Genomic DNA, 23,354 nt, shown 5'->3' on the forward strand with positions numbered 1-23,354 from the left:
CATAAGGCTTAGTTTCCAGACCATTGAGCATTTTTGTTGCCTTCCTCTGCACATGTTCCAGCTTATCAATATCCTTCTTAAATTGTGGTGCCAAAAAGTGGACCCAGTATTCCAAGTGTGGTCTGACCAAGATAGATGTATTATTACTTATCTGGATGTGGACACTATACTTCTGTTGAGGCTGCCTAGAATTGCCTTAGCTTTTTTTGCTGCTGCATCACACTGTAAGCTTGTGTTCTACTAAGCAATTTTTTATAAAAAGAGCAAAGCAAAGACTTTTTGCTGTTCTTGCATTTGTTTGCTTGTTTTCAAAAGTACAGATGCCACTTAAAATTGCTTAATTTGTGTCATTAAAATCTATTATATTCACCTTCAGAGCACTTTTGTTACAAACCAACCACTGGGGGGGGGGCGTGAAACAATAATAATAAAAAAGAATGTTGGAGAAAGTTACTGGCAATGTTCCTTTAGAATGCAGCAATGCAAATGGGAGCAATATTTATTTAAGGGCTGTGGATGCTCTGACAAACTGATATGGAGCTGGGCAAATCATTATGCTAGGCATCGCCGCCGTATTAATGTGGTCGTGGTGCTCAAGCCTATTCAGCACAACAAATTTAACAACCGCGTTTGTAATCCCGAGTCGCTTCAGAGCATTTGGGATTCTGAATCTCATTGTTAGTCAGACATGCCCCCAACAGGGGAATCTTGGCATCATCTCGGCTAAATATGATAAACACAGGCAAACAAGCCTCTCTCATTATCCACTGCCCCAGGAACTTTTGGCTACGGCTCCAAACCCGACAAGAGCTCTGGGAGAAGGGGAAGGCCAAAAATCAGTGCTGTTCTTTCTGTGACTACTCTGGCAAGCGGAGGCAGCATGAACGTGATTGTGACTCACAAAACGAAAGCAGGTGAATCAATCACACTTTAGAATCAAACAGCAAACTGCAACTTATATGGAACAGACGTGGCAAAGTCCGGACAGGGCTGGAAAGTTTCTGCGTGAGCCGAATCGGGCTCACGGGGCCCCCAAGCGAATATAGGAAAACAGATTCATGTGGATTGAAGAAAATGAGGCATTCCTTAGGCAAACAAGTTTTAAAATGCCAAGCGCAACCCATCTGTCTTCATGAGGTTTTGAGAGAGGGATGAGGAACCTTTGGACCTCCAGATACAGCTGGGCTACAGCTCTCATCATTCCTGACCACTGGCCATGTGGGTTGGGGCTGGTGGAAGCGGGTGTAAGAGTGGTGGGGCGCTCTCCGCAAGAGATGGTGCTGATCACTCAAAGCTATACATATTTCAGTCTTTATTTACGTATGTACAAAGCAGCAGACATCATTCAGCCATCTGTCCTGTCGGACTCAGATCCAGGAAGTAACTTTTGGCGGCTTTTTCTCCAACATAAAAACTTAGGCAGCCCTAATTTCCGCCTCTGTGTTTTACGTTTCCACTCCCACCTCACCCTGGCTGACGGGACCTGCGTAATCTCCCGCTCTGTTCCCAAGCTGGTGGAGCGGTGCTGAGGCTTCTGCTCAGCATCCTCAGGCCCTTTCACTCCCTGGCTGCTTCCTGCCACCCCCTCCCCTTCTCCTACTGCTATTTCCTGTCCTTCGTCTCCCAGCTGTCCCTGCCCAGCCACCTCCTCCCTCTCTACCCTCAAGGGCTTGCTAGGCAGTGCCCTGACGGTGGGGGACGGAGGTCCAACAACGTCTGGAGGGCCATTGGCTCCATAGCCCTGCACTACCGCTTCCCAAACCAAGAACCTCAGAGGGTTGGGGAAACAGTGGTGCTGGCAGCTAACGTCATAGGAAGCCGTGTGCATTGTTGTTGTTGCCATCTGTCTGTCTTGAGAGGTGACACCGCTGGAGAATCATAACTTATGCCTCCTGTGTTGTTTTCGCTGTGTTAGCAGCACCCAAGTGACCTTCCCAGGGCGCAAGCCTGAGCAGTGTGTATGGAGGTCCTGGGCTGCCCAGGTGACAAGACCTCCCCTCTTGGCCTTGCTGATGTGGTCCAAAGGAAAGCAGAGCAATACGTTTGGCACCAGCTTGGCTGCAGGAGTTGCCAGAAAGAGGCGTGCAAGGTGTCATCCAATCATCTAAGGCAGTGGTCCTCAACCTTGGGCCTCCAGATGTTTTGAGACTACAATTCCCATCATCCCTGACCACTGCTCCTGCTAGCTAGGGATCATGGGAGTTGTAGGCCAAAAACATCTGGAGGCCCAAGGTTGAGGACCACTGATCTAAGGGACTCCACTCCAGACTTTTGTATAGGGTTTACTCCTTAGCCTTTTCCTCCCCCAAAGATATCCTGCAAGGCAGCAGAGGTTTAGGACCAGAGTTTTCCTTCTCCTAGATGGAATGCCTTACCAGGTTGACAAGTCTCACCTGCCCCTCACTTCCTCTACAGCAGGTGCAGAAAGTGTGTTCTTGACCGCTGGACCCGCTATTGGTCTCATTCTCTCAATCTGCCATAGCCTGTCTTCACATGCAGGGAGAGTCCCTAACTCACCGAGGGTTTGAGACCCATCAGCTACACTCACCAGGTTTAGCTGGCAGTCAAAGCTGTTCCCAGGATGTGGCTGCTGTCACATGCTGACAGCTTCTGAAAGCCGCAGGTAGAGCTGAGTGCAGGGCAGGCACCAAAGGTGGGCAAACTACCCCAGAAGGAGCATGATGTATTCCCCACTAGAGGCACTACCCCTCCCCTAACACACTATACACCACTGGGTATGTATTATTACTACTTGTAGTATTATTATTATTATTTTTAGAAAATAAAAGAAATTAGTATCTCAAATCAAATACATACCAATCATATAAATCATATAAATTATATATATACAGCATATAAAAAAGAAAAAACAACAACAGCAACAACAACAACAACAACAAAAGAAAAACACAAAAAGAAGAAGAAAGAAAGAAAAGAAAAAACACCCTCCACCCTGTGATGACTTCCAGCCATTTCTCCATTTCGGTTTCTGTATCCAAAATTTTCTGTATACCTCTTTACATTTTTTCCCCCATTTTTGTTTGAATCACTTGGGCCCTTCACCTGTCTGCCAAGAGGTTAGCATTTCCCACATGTTCTGCCATATAATTGTTAAATTTATTCCAATCTTTACCAATTTTTTGTTCTGATATTCCTTTACTTTCTCCTATTTTTTTCGCCATATTTTGATACCTTAACAATTTGATTTGCCAATCCTCTATTTTCAGAATTATTTCACTTTTCCACTTTTAGTATTATTCTTATCCACTTCACTCTAAGATCCCAGGGCGGGTTGCCACAATTTAAAACACAACATTAAAAACAGCTTTAAAAACTTACAAAAAATGCATTCACAAAAAATAAGGAGGGTCCTGAAAATATGCACCTCAGGCCAGCCTAATCCAATCCACCACCGTGTTCAGAAACCAATCCAGAATTTTCAGAGTCTCTCCTGATTCAGATGTTATCGAGAGGTGGAGCTGTGTATCATCAGCATTCTAACGACACCTTGCTCCAAAACTCCTAATAACCATCCCCAATGGCTTGATATAGATCTTAAATTGCTCCTGGCGTAATTTTTTTCACACTTTTGGAACAGCTTAGGTTTCAGCTTGCAATGAAGAGGAGAAGGAGTTTGCATCCTGATTTCAAATGTAATTTACATATTGCTCTAACGGATAGGTAAATTGTTTGTTTGTGGTGTGTGTATTTTTTTTTAAAAAAAAATCCCACCCGATTCTACGGTAAAGCACCCCACACTGTTTTGCAATGCTAATCTTCCAGTTCCAGAAATCTAGCCTTTGGAGAGCAAAAAACAACAACATGTACATGCTGTCTATAAAGGAAGGGAGTTTTAATTAGATTTTATTGCAATATCAAGATATTAATATTTTACAAGAAGTAGTTTCAACAAACAAACAACAACAAACACAGCAGGGAATGGGAATCTGAGGCCCTCCAGATGTTGCTGGACTCCATCTCTGTAATAATCTTAAATCTGCAAACTGTAATAGTTTTAAGATGGAACGGGAAGGAGGCATTAACACAGACATAATTCGCTTAGACTGTGCAGAGAGATTTGGAGTTGCACTGGAGAGTACAAAAGCAAAGCAACATATTTGCTCTCCCATTAAAAACATGAGCAGCTAGTTGGTTCTGTCTGATGGCATTCCCCCCCCCCCCAAATGATGAGTACCTGGGTTTTTTGTTTATATCAAGAAGCCATAGTTTTCACATGAACAGGAAACACAAGAGAGATGTCCTCCATTGAGCTGTGACAACGAAGGATAGCCATGAGATAGACTTGCCTCCACAATTCTGATGGCTTCTGGGCCATCTTTTCCGGGCCTGCCTGAAATGAATTTTGCATAGTCTATGCAGGAGGCAGCCAGAAAAGGGAAGCTGAGATCAGGCGATGATTGCTTCCCTGCCATGATTCCTTCCTGGCTCCTAGGGCAGGGAAGGGGGAACCTGTGACCCTCCCATTATTGGTGCTCCGCAACTCCCATCATTCATTGAAAAACAAAGGTGAGGAAGAGTAGACACTAGTATGGCCGAACACTGAACAAGACAGTAACCCACTTTTGTGGGTGCTGCAAAATGTGGGGGTTTCCACAACAAAAAGGTTGCAGAACTCTTTGCAAAACTTTGCTACCACTTTGGAGTAAATCAGACAGTGCTGGAGATGCCTTATGACTCACACTTTTATCAATTACTCAGTTTTAGATCCGCCACAAAACATGGTGCTTTGGCACCAGTTTGGAGTTAATCAAACCATGTTGGAGTTTGGGGTGATACCTACGACCCCCCCAGTGTGAGTATCAATTACTCAGTTGGGAGGTGCTGCTGCAAAAATCTGGGGTGTGCGCTACAAAACTATTACAAAACTTTGGCACCGTTTTGGAGGGGATCCCAAATCTCGGTGTTTGCAGTTAATGGAGTTCCAAAGGTCCATAGCTTTTTAGATACTAAACCTGCTGTATCCTGGAACTGGTCCGCCGGTTTGAGTGTTGAATGGGACACAGCTGAGGAAAGACCAAGGAAGATCCAGCAACTTTGGACCTTGCCTATAAAAGCAAGCAGGTTCCAGGAACCCTCTTGTGGTGAGATTTTGAGGGGTGATCTGTGAGTTCGCTTAGGTCTGGGTAGAGAGCCAAGCTTGATGGAAGGAGTCCTGGGTGGAGTCTGAGGTGTGTTGAGTGGAGAAGGGTTTCAGAATTTACCAGTATTTATTAGCAATTTCTGTATCAATGCTTCTATTGCCTATTTTTGCAACATTCGTTGTTGTTGTTTGCTGTATACTGCTTAGAGAAAAGTTTCTATATTAAGTGGTACAGAAATCAACTAACTAAAATAATAATAATAATAATAATAATAATGCCCTGAATATGCTGCACTATGCATGGCCCATATAGTATGCATCGGGAGGGAATGTATGTATTAGATTCTGCATAATCTATATGTACCAGATTCTGCATAAAGGACAGATGGTGCTACAAAGAATATCAGAAACACGATATCTAGTTGGAAGCTGACATGCCTATCTTTTGTTTTCAAGTAAAGATTGCTCCTGGCATAAAAGGGTAAAGAAGCACCACTGAGATTTGAGAGGGAATCAGCAAGTTTTTGTTTTCCACAGAATCAATATGTCAGATGCAGCATGAGATATAGAGAGCAGGCTCATTAAAACTTGAAGACGTTCATATATTTTTTATTTTATTTTGCTTTAAAATGAAAGCCCTCTGGAATATTGTATGTGAACATCTTGAAAATTATGGAAATTTCCCTGTCAAAAAATGACAAGCTGACTAATACCAAGAAGCATGTTTTAAACACAAATCTCTCTTCTCTTTCCTGCCCCGCCCCCTTCACCCTTAGTCAAAAATCCTATCTCTACAGATCTCGTACTAGAAAAATGTTACATTCTGCAGACTAATCTCACCTACTCTTAATAGATTTGGTACAGCACACAGCCCATCTGAGCACTTGTAATTGGTGAAGGTTTCTCCCTGGCTATATTTTAGTTAGCTAGAACATGGTATTTATGAACATATCCCGATTGATTGATCCCATTGCATGCGTCAATATCAGCTCCAGGTTCTTTCGTGGTTTGGTGGGGGCTTGGCAGTCCCCAGTGTTGGCCCCCCCCCCACATAATAGGACATCTATTGGGGCACACATGTCCCAGCGAGGTCACTGATGGGTAAACACCAGGGAGACAGGACCTTTTCCAAAGTGGCACCCTGGTTGTGGTTCAGCCTTCCAAGGGAAGCTGTGTTTTCCCATCCAATGTCCTGGGGCACAGGTTTTCCAAAGGCCAAATCTCAGTTTTATGCACGTGTGACAACAGAACAATAGAATCCCTCTACCACATACTGTTCTGTTGCCCCCTGCATACGCCCGCTTGGACTAAAATCTTGTACCCTCTAATTCTGGAAATCACGGACAAACCGCTGGAGACCCAATTAACATACCTGCTGCAAGATGATGATATGACCAAAACATTACTTGTAGCAAGATATTTGATTTCAGTTCTCTCTTACAAAAAACAGCATAACTTACTTTACGACTACGGACATCAAGATCCATCATTCGAGTAACCTTCTGAGCTGAGTAATGAAAAATGAAGGCCTGCAATGCACTAACATTTTAACCATAGCTAAAAGCCCCACAAAACTACTTGAAACGTTTAAAAATGTTGTACATAAGTTCCTTGTATGAGGGACTAATTTTGTCTGATTGTTCTGATTCTTTTATGTTTTTAATTTGTCTGATTGTTTTTATGTATGTCGGTTTTATACTGTTTTATTCTTGGTTGCAGTACATTATGGGCCTATGGCCGAAATAAAGTTATCTATCTGTGTGAAAAAGATCATTTCTGTTTACCAAGGCCTTCTAAGCTATTTATGTCTTTGGGGCATCTCCATTTTAAAATCCATGCTTTTAATCTTGATGGTGTTGTGCTCTCATGTATCAATTTTATGCTGGGTACTTTTAGCAGAACGGCAGATAACAGCAGCAACAATTTCATTACTACTAATACTTCTGCTACTGTTATCGTCGGCGTAAGTGCGCAGTCATGCCGGGATTATCATCCACCCAGTGTGGCATAATGGTTAGTCTTGGACCATGACCTGGGAGACCAGGATTCGAATCCCCACTCGGCCATGAAGCTCACTGGGTGACACTGGGCCAGTCACCACCTCTTGGCCGGTTTCATTTATCATCTCATTATTTCATGATGGCTGGTAGAGCTGAAACGGGACATCTGCATCCCAGTGGTGTGCTGGGAAATGTCGAGGTGCAGGAACTCGCTGTGGCAGCCCCCAAAGCCAACACCCCAAGGAAAGCCCGATATATGAGCATTTTCTCAGTTATAGAATAGTGAGCTGAAAAAAGGGTGGTATAGCAGCTGGAAGTTTGGTTCCATCCACACTAAATGTTTAAAGCACAAGCCTTCTTCCAAATGGTCCTGGAGACTTCAGTTTGTCCCTCTCAGAGCTACAATTCCCAGCATCTTACGGTTCCCAGGATGCTTTCAACGCATGGTGTGGATGTGACTTCTGACTGGGGGGCGAGGAGACCTGAGATTACATCCATGACCAGCAATGAAGTTCACAAAATCACCTTGGACCCAGCTTACCTAACAACGGCGTCATGTGCCAGGTCTCTCCTCCAACCCCCCCCCCCCCAGTCTTGCAACACTGGCAAAAACTGCTCCTGCAGTAAATAAAGAACCAGAGCTGTTCTCTCCTGTGTCCCTGCTCCACTCCACCAGTGTTTATGCCACCATGTTATGGAATGGCAGTAACCACTCGCCATCATCCAATAAATGGACAGCCAACTGCATTTTTCTCCCTCTTTCATTTCGATCTATGAACGGCCACAAAGTTGTCCATTTTCGATTTTTAAAAGTGCTTTCATAAATCAGTTTTCTATTTTTTTAAAAATCAACCAAGCCTTTTGAATTTAATGGGCAATTCTTATTAACACACACAAACAGTTATTGCAAAAATTTCAAAACAGCCGCTGTTACTATTTTTCAAGTTATAGGAGAAAGAAAATATATGTATTTAATAACATATTGAGGCGTATCTATCCATTTGAAAGCTACTTACATAAAAAAGGGCATCAGTTGGATAAGAGTCTCTTTTTTAGGGTTGGAAGCGAATTCTGGCAGAGTCTGGATTACTTTGTTCATTACATTCCTTAAGTAATTCTGCAACTGTTTCCGCCTTTCTTCTACAAACTTTGCATCCTAAGGGGAGTGGGAGGGAGGAGAAAATGGAATTAGGCCACAGACTTCATTTTTTGTGCCAAGCAAAAATATAAAATGTAATTATCAAGTTCCCATCCTAAAAATAAATAAATATCAAGCTGTACTAGAGCTCGACAGCATAACCCAAAGTATGGAAACGTCACAAAAAGGTCCAGAATCCAACCGTCAATGCAGTATCAAACCTCAAAGCTGCATCATTGATGTGAAAATGAAAATTGGTCCTTAAAGTGAATTTCTGTTTGAAGATTAGACTAAAGGTCATTCAGGAAGTCAGTTTAGCTGATCTTACCTCTAGTATCAGTTTAAATGTATTAGCAAATAAAGAATTTTTTTTTGCCTGGAAACAACATTTTGGTACACGTAATGCAGTGGAATTCAGAAGCTGCCTTCAGGATTACTGGCAAACATCCTATTGATTGGTTATTAAAACCACAACCTTTCCTTAAAAAAATATGGATGTTCAAGGAAGCTTACGACATTCTAAATACAAGAACACGCACATTTCAGGGAAAAATATTAGAAGAGATTTCAGAGACATATGACAGCACATCAAATGAAAACAAAATCAGAGGAATCGATACAAAAAACATTCCTTCAATACAAAGGTCATTTTTCAGCCCAGCAAAATGAAGATCTGCCTAAGAAACATCTCAATGAAGTGGCAAGAGACCACAGGGAGGCAGAAGGATGAGCTTCCTAAAGTAGGGAGCTTCACAGCCTAGGTGAGGACTCAAGGAAGGAATCTGAAGGCAGCCCTGGTTGGGGAAGTTTTTAATATTTAATGCTGTATTGTTTTAATATTTGATCGGGAGGCACCCAGAGTGGCTGGGGAGACTCAACCAGATGGGCAGGGTACAAATAAATTATTATTATTATTATTATTATTATTATTATTATTATTATTCTCAAACATTCCTGCAAGCCACACCCCAGTGATTGAAGGGCTGGGGAAAAGGGGAGAGGAGGAGGAGAGAGCTTTCCCACTGAATCTCACAGCTGGGTAGGTTCATACAGGAGGAGCTGGCCCTTTAGATACTTGTGTATCCTAAACCTGAAGCCATTCGGAGCCATTTAGGGCCCTGAAAAGCTAACAGGCAGCACTCTGAATTGCTCCCAGTGGAAGCCATTGGAAGTGTTCTATTAATGGCGCCACTTGATTCCAAGAGTCAGATTCTGCCATTATCCTAGATGTCCCATTCTGGACCAGGTGAAGATTCGGGATACTTTTCAAAGGAAGCTCCACATAAAGCACATTGCAATACATCCAGACACAATGGAAACTAAAGCAAGGGTGGCTAAACTTTTCTGGGGCAAGGGCCTTATTGACACCTGCCCCCCCGCCCTGTGTGTGTGTGTGTGTGTGTGTGTGAGAGAGAGAGAGAGAGAGAGAGAGAGAGAGAGAGAGAGAGAGAGAGAGAGAGCATGTCCAAACTTTCACAAAAAACCCTTTTCACATCACAGTATCATGCTGGGGGACCTATGTGAGCAGCAGATTCTTTTTTTTATTTTTTAAGGAGGGCACAAAAAAAACCTATTGGGATGCTGGATAATGTAGCCCACAGTTTAGCCACACCTAAATAAAGCGCGGGTGGCGCTGTAGTCTAAATCAGAAGGTCGGCGGTTCAAATCCCCGGGACGGGGTGAGCTTCCGTTGCTCGGTCCCTGCTTCTAGCAGTTTGAAAGCACATCAAAGTGCAAGTAGATAAATAGGGACCGCTCTTGTGGGAAGGTAAACAAACAGTGTTTCCGTGTGCTGCTCTGGTTCACCAGAAGCGGCTTAGTCATGCTGGCCACATGACCCAGAAGCTGTACGCTGGCTCCCTCGGCCAATAATATGAGATGAGCACCGCAACCCCAGAGTTGTCTGCGACTGGACCTAACGGTCAGGGGTCCCTTTACCCTTTACCTTTAAAGAAAGACATGTAACTATGACTAGGATGCAGTTGGGATGGTTGCCACTTGATCTTGTATTAAGGCCACAATAGACTCCTCTGCCTACAACAGTCAGGAAAGGGGAGGGGAAGAGGGAGCAGACTTCATTGCATTTCTTGTCAGGTGTGGGGAGACCCAGAACCTGTGATTCTGGATTTGGAGGGGGAAAGCACAAAGCACAGTCAAGAAACATTGAACAAGGGTGATTCAGGAATAGGTCCTTCAGAGAACCCTTCCACCCCTCTCTTTCTCTCTTCAAAATCAGTTTTCACCATTTATTATTTTTATTTATATTATTATTTTTTTGTAAGAACCAAGAGAACCAGCCAAGGATTATATTTACATCTGCACAAACAGCAGCAGCAGCATAGCTCATTTGGGTCTCTTCCAATTCAGCACCTAGGGTCTCCCAGTCAACAACACATTAGAAACAAACAAATCTGGATGGAAGCCCGGAAAGGAAAATGCCAAAGAGATTTGGTAGTCACTTAATGGAGTTTAGCAGTTCATAATCTGACTATCCACCTGCTACTGCATACATATGAATGAGAGACTTGCCAATTATATAGTCACCTACTCCAGAGGAAGGTGGGTGGACAGGAAACATTCGATGGGCATTGACCAGCACTCCCCGCCAGTAGAAATAAACGAAAGAATTAAAGCATTAAATGCTCATTTCAACCTAGCAGTCTGCTTTTCCCCCACAGCCTATTCAGTTCCATGGAAGTACTATTGGGATGTCCAAGCGTGAGAAATCCGCTCCACTTACATGTGGGGAGGAGTTGCGGTGGACCACGTGGCCACCCACTCCCCCCCGGGGGGGGCGGGGAACAGAGTTCCGCGTTGCCCACATCATCAACCAGCTAGCCAATCCTCTGGCTGGGGAGGCGTGGCCGGGACCTGCTTTTGAATATCAAAAAGGACTTGGAGAGCTGGCACCGAACTTCCCAAAAATGACTCTTATTTGGTCACTGCTTTTGGAGAGACGCTTTTGGGGTGGCAGTGACCGCCCAGCTGCAACGGATCATACCCCAAAACGCTTGAATCGTGCGGTGGCACAGAAGGTGCACGCACTTGGCAGCCGGGTGATTGCGTACCCCACTACTGTTTACAACAAAATGGCCTTATTTCGCAATAATGGTGTACACCTCTCTGATTGGGGGAATGACGTCTGGTTGGCCAATATTGCAGAAGGCGTGAAGGATTGGTTGCAGGTGTGAGGGTATTTGGCGGCGAGCCTCTGGGCTCTTGTGGTGGTTAGCCATTAGTCGATCTTAGGATGGAGGAGGGGAGGTGTGGCCACCACCTGCCCCTCCAAGCTTGAGGGTATTCCGTTAAAGGAATCTGGGTGTGTGGATCTTGTCTGAAACCCGGGGCGGGGCTAGGGCCATGCCACGACCCCACTGGCAACCCTGTGGGAGCTCGAGTTGGTTTGCATCAACGGGGCTCCCCCATATGGTGTTTACCCTTACCGGACTCCCTGCATGACGGGCAGGAGTCAGATACAGTCGGGTCAAACCAATGCCTAAGCCAATACCGCTCACACTCTGTAACCAATAAAGTTGTGGCCAATATTTGCCCAATTACATTAACCTAATATCTGTGTCCTGGTGTTTATTCATCAACGAGGGGGGGTGGCAGGGTCTCGACATGCAATGGGCAACTCATTTGGGGCAGCAGAGATTGCTACTTCCTTCCTTAGAACTACATTACATTCAAGTAGACTCACTGCCTCATCCAAAATATGCTACTCCAACGAATGCTGTGCCTTTTCATTAGACCCACAGAATCCTTACAAGATTTAAAATATCACAAAACTACGTATTTATCCCACTAAAGAAATGCCTACATGTGCTCTCAGAATTCCTTACAGCATCAACCTTGCCAGGCTGGTGAGTATTGTTAGGGCAGCGTGACCCCAGGAACCACCACTGCCCTAACTGTTCTTCCCCCAGCAATGGCCATTAAGAGCCCTGACACTTCTACTTGTTATTTAGTTATTTTTATTAGCCAGTATTTATTTTTATTTTTTGGTTCATAACAGAACCAATATTTGAACCAGACACTTCTTTGCCACCACGCCTCTGAACAAACAAACATAAACGGCATCTTATGACTGGAGACAAAGCAGGAGTTGCAGTATCCACGTGAAATAGGTGAGGTTCTAATCTAGAAAATGGCTCAACATCCCATCCCGTGCTCTTCACTCAGCCATCACAGGTAAATTCAGACCTGGTTAAGGTCGGCGGTTCAAATCACCGCGATGGGGTGAGTTCCTCTGGTTCACCAGAAGCGGCTTTGTCATGCTGGCCACATGACCTGGAAGCTGTACGCCAATAATGGCCAATAATGCGAGATGAGCGCTGCAACCCCAGAGTCGGTCACGACTGGACCTAATGGTCAGGGGTCCCTTTACCTTTACCTTACCCAAATATTTACACTATGGATTTTTTTTTTTATGGCTGCCCCTTTGAAGCAAAATTTGATTGTCTGAACACAGACAATGCCAGAAAGTCATTAGGACTGTGTGCAAGACATCCTGGTGTGGAGAAACGAGGATTGAAACAAGTATTTCTCCCTCATCTCAGAACACTAGAACTCACGGACGTTCGGTGAAAAGTGAATGATGGAAAATTCAGGACAGATACAAGAAAATACTTATTCATGCAGTGCATAACTGAACTATGGAATTTACTCCCCCAAGAGGCAGTGATAGCCATCTTGGGTGGTTTTGAAAAGCAGTATGATTCAGAATACCAGGTAATGGAAACTGGGGGCCGGGGAGGGGGGCGGACCTCTCTTGTACTCGTTTCCCAGAGGCATCTGGTTAGCCATTCCGAGAACAGAATGCTGGACTAGATGGGCCACTGGCCTGATCCACCAGGACTCCTTTTATGTTCTTGATCCTGACCCATCACATTCCCCTTTTCGCCCAGGTATCCAACTCCCTTTGCTTGTGTTTGCTGATGAGGTCAGGGTTTTTAATAAGGTAATCCTATCACACAACACTATGCATTTCTTTAGTAGTGCAAAAGCTCAGAGCAGAAATTGGCCCAAAGAAAGTTCAATTTAATGCAATGCATTGGTTCACAACACAAATCTCTTGGGCTTAGTGCTGCTTACCTGATTTCTTCTTTCATTGCAACACTTAAGGTGCAAAAAATAAAAATAGGAAAGTCAGAAAATACTGTATAGCCAAGTAGGTTTGCACCTATAATTGTATTTTGAAAGAAACATCCATGTCTCAAATTTGAAGAACCAAATTGGTAATTGTTCTAAAGAGACCAATAAGTACTGACTAATTGGTAAAATACATTACGCACTCTTGTTTTTGTCAGCTTAAAAACTCTCACAGGAGATACGGATGTTCAATGAAGAGGAAACCTTTATGGACCTACTTAACGATCTTGCAAAAATCGCTATTTGGGGATTCTTATGCAAATTCATCAGAAAGTTAACAGGAAGCATGACTTGAAAAGATCTCTACCTGGGAAATTGTTTTTGAAATTCATTATTTGCACCGTAATCCGAGAACAAATTATCTGAAACACCTATGTTTAGCTACAGTTTCTAAACTTGTATTGATGGCAAATGGGCAAAGGTCCTTGGGGAGTGTGCTCCACAGGCAGAATGGCACCATCATGAAGACACTCAGCCTCTCTTTTTAGAGTCCATGGTGGAAAGCTGCAGCTCCATCCAAAGAGACTACTCCATCTATAGCTACCACTTCTGAACACTACAACAACATTCAGCCACAAGAGCACACTAGACCTTTATCTGTGGATACAGATATTTTCTTTGTGGCACATTTTTCTTTTCTTTTTTGCAGAGTTGCAGGAAAGGAAGCCAGAGTAACAGGAGACTCGAAAATCCTGATTGATAAGCCTAAAACCAAAACCGGAGAGCAAAGTTCCACCAGGAATTTGAGGTTTTGCAAATCACAGTTGGTCTTAAACCAACATTGTTGTTGTTGTTGTTGTTTAGTCGTTTAGTCTAAACAACATTACTAGCTAACAGATGGCTAACAAGGGCCGAGGTGTTTCATCAAAGACATTCCCAATATTGTCCCTTCTGCAGGATATTATAAGCAGCATGGTTCTCTGTGTTATCCAGCCAGCTAAATAGATCATTAAAAAGGACCTTTTTTATTTTGTTTTGCAAAATGGACACCCTGGTTACTGCATGCCGCTGAGGACCAAAAACTACACTCGGCTCTAATGCAATCATTTGCTGTTCAGCCTGGCAAAACAAGCTGCTAAGGAGGGAAGTCTTAAGGAACTAGAGCTAAGGGAGCACTTTCATTTTTTTATACCAGAAGACGGATCAGGACTCAAACTCAGTGAAGTCAGAGCATACTGTGGAAACATGTCTAGTCCATTAAAAAAAAACAAAACAACCGAATAGGGCTTCTCTGGCTTTAAATTTGTCAAGTTAGCTCTATGAGGATAATTTAACACATCCCCACCCTGCATTCAGCTCTCAACAGTGGCTCCTAGAAGCTGTCAGAATGTGACAGCAGCCACACCCTGGAGCGGCTTCCACTGGCCAGCTAAACCAGGTGAGGGTAGCCAATGGGTCTCAAACTATCAGTGAGTTAGGGACACACCCTGCATGTGAAGACAGGCTCCGATGGATTGAGCGGACAAGACCAATAGTGGGTCCAGCGGTCAAGAAGGCAGTTTCCGCACATGCTGTAGAGCAGGCATAGGCAAACTCGGCCCTCCAGATGTTTTGGGACTACAACTCCCATCATCCCTATGGTGGACCACAGGACCAGTGGTCAGGGATGATGGGAGTTGTAGTCCCAAAACATCTGGAGGGCCGAGTTTGCCTATGCCTGCTGTAGAGGGAAGTGAGAGGCAGGTGGGGCTCGTCAACCTGGGAAGGTGGCCCGTCTAGGAGAAGGAAAACACTGTGTTGTGAAATGATGCATGACTAAAAAGTGTTGCCACCAACATGAAAAGTTTGGAAAGCTCTGGAGCAAACCCTACACAAATCTGGAGTGGAGTCCCTAAGGCGGTTGGATGGTGCCATTTACGCCATCTCCTTCCAGCACCTCCTGAAGCCAAGCAGGTGCCAAATGTATTGCTCTGCTTTCCTTTGGATCACATTGGCATGGGCCAGGAGTCAGCTTCGTCTGCTCAACAGCAGCCTGAAGGGGGAGAAACTGATCAGCCTTCAAGGACACAGAGGAGGAGGCACTGTTGAGAACCACCTGGCTCCAGCCTACTCCTCCTTCAGGCTGCTGTTCAGCAGGTGAAGCTGATTCCTGGCCCATGACATCATCAGTGAGGTCAAGAGGGGGGGGGTCTTTTTGTCTGGGCAGCCCAAGACCACCATACACACTGCCCAGACCTGCGCCTTGGGGAGGTCACTTTGGTGCTGCTAATGTCGTGGTTTGACTTTACCCCCTGAGACGCACTCCATTGTTTCTCGAGACAGATGCATGCCAACAACGTTTCCTACCACAACGGGACAGCTATTTGCTGTCCTTTCCTATCCAAGCAAGTGAACAATGACAAGAGTTGGGAGATGGGAGCTTGCCTTCCACTCTCTCTTTGGGTGCCTGCGTAGACTGGGCCCAGAGGAAGAGGGCAAGCAGGAGCAGCTCTTTCCGCCCCTTCCTAGGAACTAGGAATAAAGGAACCTATGAAAATGCTTTGTTGTTGTTTAGTCGTTTAGTCGTGTCCGACTCTTCGTGACCCCCATGGACCAGAGCACGCCAGGCACTCCTGTCTTCCACTGCCTCCTGCAGTTTGGTCAAACTCATGTTCGTAGCTTCGAGAACACTGTCCAGCCATCTCGTTCTCTGTCGTCCCCTTCTCCTTGTGCTCTCAATCTTGCCCAACATCAGGGTCTTTTCCAGGGAGTCTTCTCTTCTCATGAGGTGGCCAAAGTATTGGAGCCTCAGCTTCACGATCTGTCCTTCCAGGGAGCACTCAGGGCTGATTTCCTTAAGAATGGATAGGTTTGATCTTCTAGCAGTCCATGGGACTCTCAAGAGTCTCCTCCAGCACCATAATTCAAAAGCATCAATTCTTCGGCGATCAGCCTTCTTTATGGTCCAGCTCTCAGTTCCATACATCACTATGAAAATGCTTTATACCACATCAAACCTTTGGTCCATCTAACTCAGTACACTGACTGGTAGTGCCCCTTCAGGTTTGCAGATACGGGATTTTCCCAACTGTACCTGGAAATGATGGGAACTGAACCTGGGACATCCAGCATCCAAGATGGATGATCTACCACTTAACTAAGAAGACCCATGCGCTCAGGCAGAAGCTTAATTACAGTGTGTGTGTGTGTGTGTGTGTGTCCTTTTAAAGTGAAGAGTACCCAGCTCCTGCCAACCTAGCAGTTCAAAAGCACGTCAAAGTGCAAGTAGATAAATAGGTACCGCTCCAAGCGGGAAGGTAAACGGCGTTTCCGTGCGCTGCTCTGGTTCGCCAGAAGCGGCTTTGTCATGCTGGCCACATGACCTGGAAGCTGTACACCGGTTCCCTCGGCCAATAATGCGAGATGAGCGCCGCAACCCCAGAGTCGGTCACGACTGGACCTAATGGTCAGGGGTCCCTTTACCTTTACCTTAAGTGTCTTTGCAGAAAGGCAGCAGCATATAAAAAGTCAGTGGATCTTAATTTGTAATTTTCAGAAAAGTGCAGAAACATACAGGAATTCCCCGCCCCTCCGTGCTTTAAAAGCTCAAGGTGATTTCAGCTGCCCTTTGAAAACCTCTCACTCATTTTCTTGTTCTCAAGTGACTGCTACAACAACAACAGAGAGCATACTATCCCACCTCGGATTTCTTTTATCGACGCTATAAATACTTCACACAATGTACTTCAACTTGCCTTCCTCGCTTAAGCTTTGACCTGAAATCGTAACCTTCCTCTCTCCAGCCCCCATGCCCCATGTCCTTAAAAATACCCATGGCAATCCCAAATCCCGCTAATCCAAGTTGTGGTCTGACACAGCAGAGGCAGAGAGGGCAGCACGGTTAACCATAGCATTACACTAGCCTGGTGGGGTGCTATTGCCCTGTAGAATCATAGAATTGGAAGAGACCACAAGGGCCATCCAGTCCAACCTCCTGCCAAGCAGGAAACACCATCAAAGCATTCCTGACAGATGGCTGTCAAGCCTCTGCTTAAAGACCTCCAAAGAAGGGGACTCCACCACACTCCTTGGCAGCAAATTCCACTGTCGAACAGCTCTCACTGTCAGGAAGTTCTTCCTAATGTTTAGGTGGAATCTTCTTTCTTGTAGTTTGAATCCATTGCTCCGTGTCCGCTTCTCTGGAGCAGCAGAGAACAACCTTTCTCCCTCCTCTATATGGCATCCTTTAATATATTTGAACATGGCTATCATATCACCCCTTAACCTTCTCTTCTCCAGGCTAAACATGCCCAGCTCCCTAAGCCATTTCTCATAAGGCATCGTTTCCAGGCCTTTGACCATTTTGGTTGCCCTCTTCTGGACACGTTCCAGCTTGTCAGTATCCTTCTTGAACTGTGGTGCCCAGAACTGGACACAGTACTCCAGGTGAGGTCTGACCAGAGCAGAATACAGTGGTACTATTACTTCCCTTGATCTAGATGCTGTACTCCTATTGATGCAGCCCAGAATTGCATTGGCTTTTTTAGCTGCTGCATCACACTGTTGACTCATGTCAAGTTTGTGGTCTACCAAGACTCCTAGATACTTTTCACATGTACTGCTCTCAAGCCAGGTGTCTCACATCCTGTATTTGTGCCTTTGATCCCCCCCCCCAAAAAAGTGTAGTACTTTACATTTCTCCCTGTTAAAATTCATCTTGTTTGGTCCAATTCTCTAATCTGTAGTTTGAGGTCAAAACACACACACACACACACACACACACACACACACACACACACACACACACCAGCTTGAAGGCTGCATGTCCCTCTGACACAAGAACATGAGAAGAGCCTGTTGGATCAGGCCAGTGACTCACAGTGACTCAGTGGCCAACCAGATACCTGTGGAAAATCTGCAAGCAGGACCCAAACCTAACAACACTCTCTCCTCTTATGGCTTCCAACAACTAGATTTGGAAGCCTTGATGCCTCTGAATATGGGGGGGGGGAGCATAGTCATTGTGGCTGGTAACCACTGATAGCCTTATCCTCCATGAATTTGTTTAATCCTCTTTTAAAGGCATCCAAGCTGACATAAGCTCAAAGTGTGCGTTTCAAAAGTAAGCCCAAAGTTTGCTTTCGGCTCAAGCTATTTCACCCGGTGTCATGTTCTATTTAACTACTGGAAGGTGAGCACAAAAACAGAGGTTAAATTTATTACATTTATTACTGTTAAATTTATTACATTTCACCAGCAGGTCCCAGGACAGGTTACAACCATTTTAAAAATTAAGAACAGTAAGTGGAGAAATTAATGGTCCTAACTTAGTCTTGTTCATTTTCTTGTGAGGGAAAAGGCAAGGTATAAATAAATATATTGTTGTTGCTGTTATTGTTATTCAGTGGGCTTATTCTGAGTAAAAATTAAATATCATCCTTACTGCTTTGTGTGCGCAGCTTAAAATCTTCCAACCATGATTTTAGGACAGATTTTTTTTAAAAAAATCTTAAAATCCTTTCACAACTTGTGTTGCATTTGACCTCTGACAATTACAGAAGTTATTTCTCACAAGCTAACAGAGCTATGAACTACATGAAGGCCACTGGATTATGAAATGCCAGTGTCTAATACAGAAACCCTTCCCACCAGAAGGAGTGTCTTCCTAACACAGGCTCCCTAAGCAGGTGAGAATGAATGAACACTCCATTTAGCTTTCTATCTTAATGTCCAACCAGTGACATATGTACTCAGTCGTTAGACTGTGTTTTTTATTTGAATGATATGCTCTCAGTGACTGTAAGGGACCCCTGACCATTAGGTCCAGTCGTGACTGGCTCTGGGGTTGCGGCACTCATCTCACTTGACAGGCCGAGGGAGCCGGCGTACAGCTTCCAGGTCATGTGGCCAGCATGACAATGCCGCTTCTGGCGAACCAGAGCAGCGCACAGAAACGCCGTTTACCTTCCCGCCGGAGCGGTACCTATTTATCTACTTGCACTTTGACATGCGTTCGAACTCCTAGGTTGGCAGGAGCTGGGACCGAACAATGGGAGCTCACCCCATCATGGGGATTCGAACCGCCGACCTTCTGATCGGCAAGCCCTAGGCTCTGTGGTTTAACCCACAGTGCCACCCGTGTCCCCCTTCAGTGACTGTAGTTAATGCTTAATGCATTATGCTTAATTGCACCACCAGACCCTCCAAGTGTCCCTATTTTCCAGGGATGTCCCTGATTTAGAGAAGCCATCCCAGTTTCTGATTTGATCCTTGAATGTCCCCCTTTTCCTTAGGCTGTCTCTGTTTTCATTGGAGAAATGTTGGAGGGTATGGAGTTATCCGAGCCATCTGAAGGCAATCCTGTGTAGGGAAGGGTTTTTTTTTATGTTTTATTATGTTTCTAGAGATGTTGGAAGCTGCCCAGTGTAACTGGGACAACCCAGAAAAATGTGTGGGGTATAAATAGTAAAATTATCATTATGCAATGGAACGTCCCTATTTTCATCGGAGAAATGTTGGAGGGTATGCACCACTGGGGGCCATTTCTAGGTCTCAGGTTTCGGTCCTGAAATCTCAAGAGTCTGGGATGCTCCTGACCTGGCAAACCTCTCCACCACTGACACCTGCCCTGGCTGGGTATGGTGGAGCCGCCATTTTAATTTCCCACAATGCCCTGTAGTGACAAGACGATCTTGTAGCACTTCACAAACTTGTGTATTTTAGCAAACATTTTACTTCCAAACAGAAGATTCAGACAACCACATCAGCAATAAACTTCACTTGAAAGAGTTATGAAGTGTCTCAAAGCAGGCTTAACATTTATTTATTTTATTTATTTTATTTTTCTTGCTTTGTGAGCACAAGAAGATTCTAGGAGAAAGTAACTAAGTCAATAAATGTGACAAGATTTTCAAGTACTCCGCTGCTCTTATTTAAACAGGTATGCAAGCCAAAGCTAAATTGCATTCAGAATGACATGTTTAAAAAAATATCACTGCACGTTATTTGGAATGCACTTTTGGGAAATCGTTCCCAAGCTATATGTTTAAAAATTTATTAGAATCATTTTGCTCCCATTAGTTTCAGAGATTTAAGTCACTGATGCATTTTCCTAACAAAAGAAGGCTTAAGCATTAAGGCTGAGAGATAACCAGCACTGTGTAACTGGAGTCAATTTGTTTTTGAGTTTGCAAATTGCTATGTAATCTACAAAAACATGCACCACATAACAACTCAAATCAGTGTATCATAATCATATTAACCCTATCTGGACAGAAGAGAGGGGTGGAATTCTTGTGTGTGTCGCTTCACTAAGAATGAGGCCCAATCTGCATTTAAAGCACTTTATGGCCACTTAAAATAGTCACTTGCTTTGCCCAAAGAATCTTGGGGTCTATAGTTTGTTAACGGTGTTGCTTTTAATGTTTAATGTTTAATAGATTATTGCATTTAATGTTCTGTTTGAAGCTGCCCAGAGTGGCTGGGGAAACTCAGCCAGATGGGCGGGGTATAAATAAATTATTACATTATTATTATTATTATTATTATTATTATTATTATTATTATTCTGTATATACTCGAGTATAAGCCTACTTTTTCAGCACAAAAAAAAATTGCTGAAAAAGCCGCCCTCGGCTTATACTCGAGTAAGGCGGGCGGCGGCGGAAAAAGGCACAGGACCGGGGGTTCGGAGAAGCGCTGCGCTGCGATTCTCCGAACCCCCGTCCTATGCCTGCTCTGTGCGAGGCAGCGGGGAGGGAGAAGTGGTGAGGAAGGGATCCTTCCTTGCCGCTTCTCCCCACACTCCGCCGACAGCTGGGAAAGGCATAGGACAGTATTTATTTTTGAAATTTACCAGTAGCTGCTGCATTTCCCACCCTCGGCTTATACTCAAGTCAATAAGTTTTCCCAGGTGTTTTTTAGGTAAAATTAGGTGCCTCAGCTTATATTCGGGTCAGCTTATACTCAAGTATACATTGTATTATTGTTAAATACATTTTATTCCTCTCACAGAGCTACAAATCCCAGAGATTCTTCGAAAGATGGGTTGATTATTAAGCTCCGCTGGGGATTTCTTCAATTTGTAAAATTTATTTATTGCATTATATCCCATCTCTTTCCGCCGCCCCCTCCAACCAAGGTGATATACATGGTTCTCCAACTCTTCATTTAATCCCCACAACAATGCTGTGAGGTTGGTTAGGCTGAAAGGCAGCTTCTTAGCTGAGTAGGGATTCGAACCCTGGTCTGCCAGGTTCTAGTCCGGCACTAAGCACTACACCACCACCCTGTCTCTGAATTGTAGCCCTGAAACTCTGAAGTGTAGCTCTGTGAGAATAGGGGTCTCCTAACAACTCTCGGCACCCTTAAACTACAGCCCCCAGAATTCTTGAATGAATGAATAAAGTGATATGATACTGCTTTATGGGCCTAAAATGGAACAGAATCATTCAGGAAATATATCATCTACCCTTAGTCTATTTCCTCCCCCCCCCCAAGAAGGAGTATCATTGATGACATCCAAGCCTGCTGTTCTACATCTTTCAATCCAATTCCAGAAGTCTTGCCTTGCTGACAAGATGTCTGTCTCCACTGAGATATGCTAGACGGAGCGGTTAATCTTGCCAGCAAATTCGCTCTCACTTCCAAACCTATCCATGGCTGGGGGGGAAATGCTGCTGTTATTTCTCCACTCTACACAACCTTGGAGTCACCTTTGACTACACCCTCCTTCCATCTTCCGTTACACTTCCGCCCATGCTCTCTCTTCTGTACACAATGATCCGATTACCTGCTCCTTTTTCGATGTACTCACTGAGCTGCTTCGCTCCTCCTCAACCATGTCAAGGTCCTCTTTATGGACTGCTTGCCCAGAAGTCTCCTTCTATTCCTGCCTTGCAAGTTGAATCTCTTGGGCTTGATTCACACATGCCAACAGCGGGAGACTGTTTCAAATGCTACCTAGGGAAGTGACCCTGCGTCACACAAAGTCTGGTGATTTTTCAATACACCACTGGTCCTGTTAGCTAGGGATGATGGGAGTTGCAGTCCCAAAACATCTGGAGGACCAAGTTTGCCTGTGCCTGCTTTATATGCAGAAGGTCCCACGTTTGATGAACAGCATCTCCAGATAGAAGAATCTGAGAAGGTGCTGCCAGTCAGAGACGGCATAGGAACACAATAAGCTGCCTTATGCTGAGTCAATCCACTGGTCTATCTTGCTCAGTATCGCCCTACCGAACAGGTGTCAACTTTTAAATACCTGGGTATAATTTTCCAGGAAAGAGGCTCGTGGCAGCACCAGGTGAAAAACACCATTACAAATGTCCAAAGATCTACCAAAGCTATCACAAGATTTTTCTATGGGAATGGAGGCCAATATATTCCGGCAGCCTCCCAGGTTTTCACTGCAAAAATATTAGCACAACTGACATATGGCTCACAGATTTACAGCTCTCTAAATCTTGATTCCTTAGAATCGTTTCAAACAAAGTTCTATCGTAGCATGTGTTTCCAACATAGCGGTCCGCCTGGAGGTTGGGCAAATCTCGGTCAGCGCCCGGATGTGGATTCTAAAGATCCATTATTGGTTAAAACTTATCTTTTTCCCTGTTGGGTTGGCACCCTTAACCCTTCTGGATCTCTACCAATCCAAATGGAAAGCCACACTGTACGAAAAGCTAGGGATTCTCCCCACAGGCCTTGATAGCTGCAGGCTACAAGAAAGCAAGAGCAATAATCCGCCAACGAGTTTGGGATGTGGAACTGCAATGCCATGTGAGTGAGATGAATAAACATCCAGCCATAAAAGATAATGGGAGAGGATTTTCCCCAGCAAAGTATTTGTCCAAATTACAAATACCTAAATACAGACGGGCATTTACCCTTGTTAGATTTAATGTACTGCCATCTGCTTTACTGCAGGGAAGAGTCGCAGGTAAACCATATGTGGAACGAGTCTGCCCCTGCGGTATGTCGGAGGTAGAAACTGCCTCCCACGTTTTATTACGCTGTCGTTTCTACAGTGAAATACGCCGGGTTTTCA

The 23,354-nt window shown here is 44.5% G+C and overlaps 1 protein-coding gene across 12 annotated transcripts in view; it reads right to left on the reverse strand.

Annotated features, from left to right (window-relative positions):
• Window positions 1-23,354, reverse strand: part of SNX29 (sorting nexin 29) — a 266,797-nt gene that overhangs the window by 68,774 nt on the left and 174,669 nt on the right. For all 12 annotated transcript variants that reach the window (XR_009558571.1, XR_009558572.1, XM_060282867.1 and 9 more), the window contains one exon: window positions 8,118-8,257. Coding sequence is in view for 10 of the 12 variants with exons in the window: in XM_060282867.1 (XP_060138850.1) it covers window positions 8,118-8,257 (140 nt within the window). In the remaining 2 variants the exon portion in view is untranslated. The remainder of the gene's footprint in view (window positions 1-8,117; window positions 8,258-23,354) is intronic.

The sequence above is a fragment of the Zootoca vivipara genome, chromosome 14, assembly GCF_963506605.1.
Source record: "Zootoca vivipara chromosome 14, rZooViv1.1, whole genome shotgun sequence".
NCBI classification, from domain to species: domain Eukaryota; kingdom Metazoa; phylum Chordata; class Lepidosauria; order Squamata; family Lacertidae; genus Zootoca; species Zootoca vivipara.